The 9,565-nt window shown below is 39.2% G+C and overlaps 1 protein-coding gene across 1 annotated transcript; it reads left to right on the forward strand.

Moving 5' to 3' along the window:
• Positions 1-535: 535 nt before the first annotated feature.
• Positions 536-5,871, forward strand: LOC140446264 (uncharacterized). Its single transcript, XM_072538802.1, has 2 exons — positions 536-952; positions 5,764-5,871. The coding sequence occupies exons 1-2, from the start codon at positions 536-538 to the stop codon at positions 5,869-5,871; spliced, it is 525 nt and encodes a 174-aa protein (XP_072394903.1).
• The last annotated feature ends 3,694 nt before the right edge of the window (positions 5,872-9,565 follow it).

The following is a 9,565-nucleotide window of genomic DNA, read 5'->3' on the forward strand; positions in this document are numbered from 1 at the left end:
AGTAGCAGTGCTAGTAGACCTCAAAGCTGCATACGACACAGTATGGAGAGGTTTGCTGTTACACAAGATAGCGAAGTCCGGAGTTGACGGCAAACTATTCAATTGGATAAAATCCTTTCTCGGGGAAAGGTATCAGAGAGTCAAATTTCACAACCACTGTTCCAAATTCAGACTGCAAAGACAAGAGCTGCCACAAGGAGCTGTTATCAGCTGTCAATTGTTCAACTTAATGATAAACGACGTGCTCGAAATGATTAGAAAGACACCTGGTGTGGAAGCCCTCCTGTATGCTGATGACCTTCTAATATGGGCATTAAGTAGCAGTCTGAGAGCGCTCGATAGAGTAATGAACCAGGCTCTGAAAAATCTAGAAAAATGGGCAAATAAAAACTGTCTAACAGTCAGTACAACCAAAACCGTATATCAAGTACTAAGCCTTTCAGCAAAACAGACTGCTGTCAAGCTGACGTAAAAAGGAGTTGATCTGGAAAGACAGGACGTAACAAAATACTTGGGGGTGTACATAGATAAGAAAATGACGTGGAAACCTCAAATCGACGACATTGCAGAGAAAGCCACAAAGAGATGTCGACTGCTCAAACGTCTCACAGCAACAAAGTGGGGCGCCACGCAAGATGTCCTGGTAGCAACATACAAAACCTATGTCCGGCCGATATTAGAATATGGGAGTGAAGTTACAATAACTGCGAGTACAAACACCACCTCCAAGCTTGAAGTCGCCCAGAACACTGCCCTTCGCGTCATCACCGGTGCTCCAAAATCAACACCGATTACATTAATGGAAGCCCAGACCGGTATTGAACCAATACAATGCCGCAGAGAGCAACACGCGTTAACCTTCTGGGAAAGGCAAAGACGAATACTTCCACAAAAATGGGACGAATATAGACAAGCAGCCTCACGTCTTAAAACACAAACCACTCCGCTTACAGTAGCAAACCAAATCATGGAAAAATACAACATTGTCCTGTCGGAAGCCGCCCCCTTCCCAGCGCAAACCACACTGGCCCGCTCTCTACCAAACACAGAATTACTGCTTGAAAACCATAACGACCCGAAGCACTTATCGTCAGACATTGCCCTAAGGAAAGCCGCCCTAGAGACGATACACACCAAGTACCCAGCACATGAGTGGCTCCACATCTACTGCGATGGATCCTTGATGCCGGACTCGGGAAGAACAGGAGCAGGATATGTCTCAACGTTCTTCAAAGGCTCCATAGCTGTGGGTGTCCCTCTCACCAACTACGACGGCGAAATTGCTGCTATACACGAAGCTGCAAAAAATCTTGAGAATTTCCAACACCCCCAAAAAGTTGCCTTCTTCATCGACTGCCAAGCCGCAATCCTCGCCCTGTCGACAAATCGATACGCCGACTGTGCCAAAACAATATCTTGCCGCGTACAACTATCGAACTTGATGGAAAAAGGGTGGCTGATTACTCTACAATGGATCCCTAGTCATGTCGGTGTCGAAGGAAATGAAGCAGATGAACTTGCAAAAGAAGGTACTACTCTTCTACAGCCCCCTAGCTTCCAATCGTACACATCAGCAAAGTCCACCATTAGAAGAGGAATCAAAGCGAAGATAAAAGCGCAGCAAATACAAGCCGGTGCTGGAAAATCTTGGGCCCACCTAATAGAGTCACCAATCCCTCGCAACTTGCCGAGACCCATTAGTGTAGCCGTGTTCAGAACAACTACGGGGCATGACTACCTGGCTTCCCATCTACATCGCATCGGCGTCCGCGAAAATGACAACTGTCCACTATGTGATCAGCCCCCAGACGATTTTTCGAGAAAAAATAATTAATTCTGTTGTATGCATTTTAATAAGAAAATATGTACATATCTATATACGGCATACAGTCAACATTTTTTGTTGACACGAAGACTATTCCAATAAGCGTGTTCGACTGTATGTAGATTGGCGGTTATTAGAGAAAAGACAGTCATCCAGTTAACAAAATCAAGCTGATGGTAAACAAAATAAAGTATTTTTTTAATTTACAAATATGATTAAATAAATAATACACTATTTCTCATAACAAACAACATTTTTAGTTTAGATAAATATTTTTTTAATCAATATCGTTGCCTTCCAACATTGTATTCCCAATCTCCCAAGTTTTATCTAGATTTAATTTTTAATAATAAGTATCAATATTGGACTGCAATGTACCTTTACAAGGATATATTGATATAGTACGTTTTTATTGTTTCAAAGCCTTGAGTGTTGGTCATGAATTCGTGACAATGTGTTTAAACATAATATTTTTCACAAAAATATAATTAAACTTTATCTATAGATCACGAAACATAATTGTAAAATATTTTTATGAATAGTATAATTAATGTAATGACAATATTAAGCGTAACCTAACGATACGATTTTATAGGTACATGAATGTATAAATTAATTCACACATAATCGTTTTAATGAACAGTGTGAAACAAATTTGAGATGCCGTGTTTTTTATTATTATCCAGATTTAGCCATACTGCTCTTACTCCCTCTAAGGGAAAAATTCACTCATCCCAGATACCTACGGTATCAAAAGGATTGATCTCTGGACTACTATTTCCATGTTATCGAGCTCTAGGTGCTTGGTATGCTGGAGTATCTCCCAAAAATTTTCTTTCACATCTGGACGTCGCCAGGAGTACAGCTTTCTGCTTGGTCTTATAGAAATGTTTTTTATGTTTTTAGTTTTTTAGAAGGTTGTTCGAAATTAATCCAGTAGTGGAAAGAAGTGGTATCGTCTGGGTACTTTCCTTTCTCCACTTTCTCCTTATCTGTATTTCCAAATCTCTGTACTTGGCGATCTTTTCGTTGTATTTATCACGGAGATTATTGTTGTTAGGTATCGCCACATCGATTAGTGTTGTTTGTCTCGTTAGTTTAGTAACTAGTACGAGATCTGGTCTATTGTGTGCTACTGTTTGGTCTGTAAGCAGAGTTCGGTCCCAATATAGCTTGAAGTTGACATTTTCAAGTATACTCTCTGAAATGTATCGATAATATGGAAGATGGTTTGCTTTAAGAAGTCTTAATTGTAGGTATTTTTTGATGAAGGATCTTCTCTATTGAATCATGTCGTTCCTTATATTCATTTATAGCAAATGCCTGGCAGCCCCCGGTAAGGTGTTTTAATGGTTTCTTGGACTTGATATCTATATCGGCATTTGTCGTTTTAGCTTTGAAGGTCTTTGATGATTTTTTGTTTATATAACCTTATCCTAAATGGCAAGTTTCAGGGAACATCTTTCCCGATGTAAACCAATAGTTTGAGAATATACTGCCGACATGGACTTTTTTTTGTCCTTAGTAAAATGGTTTATGCACATATCTGGTTTCCTCATTTTGATCAGTGTTGTATTACCTACTAAGCAAATTGCGTAATATAGAGTAGATGTCTCAGTCTGCACTTCGAGGATGAAATTTTTGTGCCTTTGTGAGGTGTGTTTGTACTTTTCGCTGCAGATTTTCTATATCCATTTTTGTCCACTTAACAATACCACGCGATATTAACCTCGCGAAAACAGAGTACCTATCTACAAGTGAAGAAGACATAGAAGATCTACAGATTAATGACAACGTAACAATCAAAGGAAAGGATAAATTCAAATACCTGGGGTTTATAATCACGAAAAAGGCAACAACAGAGGAAGAAATTACACAAAGATTAGGACAAACAAGAACAGCAATCCGACAACTTAACTCAGTATGGTGGGACAGACACCTAAAGATGAAGACAAAAACGCAGATTTATAAAACATTAGTGCGAAGTATTATGACATATGGAGCTGAAAATTGGATCATAAACAAGAAAAACAGCAGTAAGATAGTAGCAACAGAGATGGAATGCCTGCAAAGATGCTGCAGAGTAACAAGAATGGATAGGAGAAGTAATGACGAAATAAAGCAAAGAACATCAATAGAAACAGACATACTAACATATATAGAACAAAAAAGACTAAAGTGGTATGGACATGTAAGAAGAACTAGCGACAGCAGATGGATAAAGAGAATATCCGAATGGAGCCCCATAGGAAGGAGAAAAAGAGGACGACCCCGAAAATCCTGGAGGAACGAAGTAGACGACGCCATGAGTAAGAGAGGACTAAACGATGGAGAATGGAACAACAGAGAGAGATGGAAACGGTTGAGCGAGGGAAGGCAGTGAATACTGTAGAATCCCTAAATATATATATATACAATACCACATGAATAGCTAAGCGCGGAACATGCGTAGGTATTTAGTAACAAATTGTTACTGTTAAGGTGTGTACGAAGCAGCTGTTATACCCTTCGTATATTCAGTTTCAGTTTCATTTACTTATGGTCAATCTTCCGCGCTTGTTTTATCCCGAGGTATTTATTCATATCATTTTCTCCCATCTCCTCGATGACTGGATCGGTAAGATGGAAAATTGCCTTAAGGTACTCTTTAAAAATATGTATCAACAACCAGTAAAACCATGACAAAGGATTAACATTCAAAAAGCACGTAGACGCCACAATATAAAAAGCAAACCTGGGAAAAGCGTCAATAAGATCGCAGGCAGTACTCGCAGGCAGAAAAAACAATGGGGACAACAGCAGTCTAAGAGAGGCAGCCAACGTACCGAAATATGTTACGAAAAGATTTTTATTCAGAGAATACAAAGGGCAATATTAGCGGAAGGGAAGAATCCCCCAAGTCACATATTGCGCTTGATCATGAGATCATGAGATACGACGCTTTCCACCGATAGAAGCACACAAGACCCAAACAACAAAAATAGTCAAATAAAACAAAATAAATGCCAAAGAGATAATAAATAAATATACCAGAGAGAAAACAAAATAAACAACAATAACATATAAAAGCAGATAGTTTGTACCTCTATAACAACAAAAATAAAAAACGGCTTCGGCCAAAAAAAATTATAAAAATTACTAACAAAAAACCGGTTCAAGCCAACAATAAAATTTACAAAACCAAAAAACCCGGGCACGTAGGGCCAAACCCTTGAGTACCAAGTTGCCGAACTGAGCCTAGCTCAGAGCGGAGACTTGAGGCCCAAGTAAACAATTTTAGTTGAATTAGACAATGCGCTGTCCTGAGTTTTGAATTCGGTTAGGAAACTGTGTTGGAGTTCTATTACCCTGGACTCCCACATGAAGAGCATTTGGCTGATAGTTGTGCCCCTATCGCGCATCAGAGTGCTATAGGGGGGAAGGGAATGGTCTGAAGCATTGGAGCGCGGTGGAGTGATTCCCGATTTACACGAATTAATACACCTTGCACCACTGCATTGTTACACTCAAACGTAATTTTAAGGGGTGAACAAGCCTCTCAGGCTGGGTTTAAATAAATTGCTACTTCTGCATTAATTTGATGTTCTGACCATTTTGAATATCGAATCCGCCGAGCTGCCCCTTTTCTTTGATTATATTTAAAACAAGAAACATTTAGAATAGAAATTTTTTTACAATTCTTAACATTCGATCCAAGTGGCTTCGAGTGGAAGCCAATAGTTTCAAATCATCCATATAAAATAGATGGTTAAGCTTTACCACTACAGTAGTGTTATTTTTTATAATAAAACCTATCAATTGAGTTCAGTAACTGGAAAATGGGCTAGACAAAATTTATAGCTTCATCGCTGGACAAAACCAAAGTGGAATCAACGAGTCTCCTTGGAACAGGAATCGGTTGATTGCAATATTTTTAGTTTTGATATTGTTTTTACCAGGTATTTGAAGGCTACATAAACAAGGGCAGAGGGACAAGTCCCTATTATCCCCAAAAACAAAGAAATTACATTAGTAATCTACAAGTTGACCAATACATTGACCAATAAAATTGAGATCAAGAAAGGGGTACGACAGGGCTGTATCTTGTCTCCTATTGTCTTTAATATATACTCAGAAGAAGTATTTAAGACAGCGCTGGAGGAAAGCACAGAAGGCATAAAGATAAATGGAGAAATAATTAATAACATAAGGTATGCTGATGACACTGTGATTCTAGCAAGTAGCATGGAGGAACTGAGTTGCCTAATGAGTAAGATACAAAAAACAAGTGCACAATACGGACTCAGACTAAATATCACAAAAACCAAATGGATGTTAGTAAGCAAAACCCAACAACCACCACAGCAACTGATATTAGACAATGAAAGAATTGAACACGTGGATTCGTACATCTACTTGGGAACAACAGTTAACTCAAATTGGGATCAAGCGAAGGAAATACGTATAAGAGTAGAAAAGGCAAGAGCATCGTTCACTAGCATGAAGCAAATTTTCACCTCTAAAAGCCTCACCCTACCTCTCAAAATTCGACTTCTGAAATGTTATGTATTCCCGGTTTTGTTATATGGAATGGAGGCGTGGACAATGACCGCAACATTGATGAAAAAAGTAGAGGCCTTCGAAATGTGGGCTTACCGACGTATATTACGTATATCCTGGACTGAGCACGTGACCAACGAAGAGGTACTACGCCGGATAGGTAAAGAGAGAGAGGTAGGAATAAGTATAAAGAAAAGAAAGTTGGAATACTTGGGTCACGTTATGAGACATAATAAATATAGAGTACTACAACTGATCGTTCAAGGGAAAATAGACAGCAGAAGGGGTCCAGGGAGGAGAAGACACTCGTGGCTCCAAAACTTGCGGCAATGGTTCGGATTATCATCTGCTGAACTATTCAGATCTGCCGTAAACAAAGTCAGAATAGCCATGTTGATTGCCAACGTTCGGAACGGACAAGGCACATGAAGAAGAACCTACAAGTAAATTACAAAATAAAAAAATTCAAAAAATTTGATGATGATAAAATATGATGAAACAAAATTTGCTGGAGCCTCAGCAATAAAATTAACAGCAAAGTGAATTTGCTAAAGAGATACCTCAGTAAACAGTGCTCAGAAGAAAACCATCATCATCGTCATCCTGGCTGCCACGCAAACCCTGCGTGGGTCCTAGCCTCCTCAAGAATTTTTCTCCAGTCATCCCTATCCATCGCCTTCCTCTAACAAGCACGTATTCCTGTACCTCTCATGTCTTGATGTTATCAAGGAACCTTGTTCTGGGTCTTCCTCTTCTTTTCTGACCAATGGGTCTATCAAGCAGCGTTTTTCTAGCTGGGTCGTTTTGTTCCATCCGTATTACATGCCCTATTCACCTCAAACGTACTATCAAAAGAATACCAAGTGGTATATTTATTGCTTTTTTATTAATTTCAACGCGGAACTTTAATATCTTAGGCTTTGTGTACGCAAGCTACTTTTTATTTTCCTCAGATTTCCAATTAGGTAATCCGGATTTATATAATTGTTTTAAAAGATTTGAATTTGAATTCTAATGAGAAATGAGTACTCAATGAGTAATTAAATTAGAGATCCATGTAGAATTAACGACAGTAATGAATAGAACAAAAAGAAAAAGAGAATGGAAGAGGTCCAAGAAAAAGCCAGCAATTTGCCTGTATAGAGAAGAAAAGGAAGTTATAAAAAAGTAAGTACTTGATCAAACTTATCAATGAAGAAAATCTTCAGTCCTTAAAACTACTATTTAACAAAATATATACTGGAATATACACTGGAATCTTCCTAGAAGACTGGCTTAGATCGACATTTATACCCACATCTAAGAAAAATAAAGCAAATAGATGCTCACAGTTCAGATTAATTAGCCTGATGAGTTATTTTACTCAAAATTGCACCTCAACGTATATACAGATAATGCAAAAGCAATCTGAGCTACAATCTATTTGGATTTCGTATGAGGCTTGGTACGAGGGAGGCATTATTTGGCCTCCAGATCCATTATTTGGCTTACAAAAATGCCGAGATCAACGAAAAGACGTGTTTCTCTGTTTTATCGACTACGAAAAAGCGTTTGATCGTGTAAAACACAAGGAACTCATAGAAACCCAAACACAACATGGTATAGTCCATAACACGGTGGCCCTTATTAAATACCCATATTGGTATCAAATGGCGTCGATTAAAATAGACAATCGTATGACAGCAGAGATGTAAATAAAAAGAGGAGTTCGCCAGGGCTGCGTACTTTCTCCACTATTGTTTAATATATAATCCGAAAAGATCTTCCAAAATGCCTTCGAAAATATTAAAGAAGGAATAAAAATCAACGGAGAATATGTAAACAATTTAAGCTACATTGCTAAAGTTGCGTGCCCTCCAAGTATAAAAACCTGGCAGGACCCTGGGCTACCTATCTCTCGACATACGTCCGTAGTGAAACCTCTGCCCCTACGAGTCCGACGCCAAAGTGAAGGTGCCACGCCACGTATACCGAAACGTTTCGTGGGGTTACCACGCCACGTATACCATAAACGTCCCGTGGGGCTCCACCTTCCCCGTAGTACCTGTGTTGTGAGTACCTTGCCTACCCGTTATTCCCACACCACGGCCGGATAGGTTCGGCAGACGGAGGAATTTCCACCTCACGCGTAGACAGGTCGCCGCCGAGGATCTCTCCTCTACCACTCTTGAATCTCCCGGTGGGTACGTGCCGGGGCGCCCACACCACTCCTGACCAAGCTCAGGAGAGGTATGTACGGGCCCAGCTCGTTCAACCTCACCAGGCTCTTTTGGAATGAGAGTAGAGTGGTCCCACGAGAGTCTCGTCTCGGATACTAGGAATGTAGACCGGTGACCGTGTCGCCGAAGCGACCGTGTGCGTTTCTACCGGAGGACTTAAGCTAATTTAAGCTACAGACGACATCGTCATTATTGCGGACAGTGCTGAGGGTTTGCAACGACTTTTGAATGTCATAACCAGAGAGAGAGATAACTTGGGACTAAATATAAACACAAATAAAACAAAAGTGATGGCCGTTACACGTGCAACAAATGCCAACATTAATATTCGTATCTACAACAAACAGATAGAACCCGTACAAAAATTCCAGTATCTTGTTTGCTGGATAACAAACGATCTTTACTACGAAGTTGAAATATATGCTCGTATAGAATATGCTAGGTCCGCTTTTCAAAGAATGAAAAAATTTCTAATAAACTCTACCTTATCGTTGGATCTCCGATACCAATTTATAAAAACATTCATTTATTCCATATTGTTATACGAAGTGGAAACATGGACTCTCGGAATCACAAGTATGAGACGTATAGAAAGACGTATAGTAGAAGCCTTTGATATGTGGGTTTTTCGAAGGACACTGAAGATCTTTTGGACAGAGCACGTGACCAACAACGAGGTGATGAGAAGAATGGGAACTGAGAAAAATACAACTTTCCACGACTGATAATGGAAGGGAAAGTGGAAGGAAGAAGAGGTCCAGGAATAAGAAAATGCTCCTTCCAGTAATGGAAAGGACACCTTAAGAAGAAGAAGTACTTGATCAAAAAATATATTTTCTCTTCAGTTTTCTATTGTTTGTATACTTAGTTTGATCAGGCTTGATGACCGAAGTTGTTGTTTTTATTAGAAAAAAATAATAATTGTAATTTATTTTATTTACTGTTTAATCATACCTTTTTATCTCAATAAACACTCACTTTT

The sequence above is a fragment of the Diabrotica undecimpunctata genome, chromosome 7 (genome assembly GCF_040954645.1).
Source record: "Diabrotica undecimpunctata isolate CICGRU chromosome 7, icDiaUnde3, whole genome shotgun sequence".
Taxonomy (NCBI): domain Eukaryota; kingdom Metazoa; phylum Arthropoda; class Insecta; order Coleoptera; family Chrysomelidae; genus Diabrotica; species Diabrotica undecimpunctata.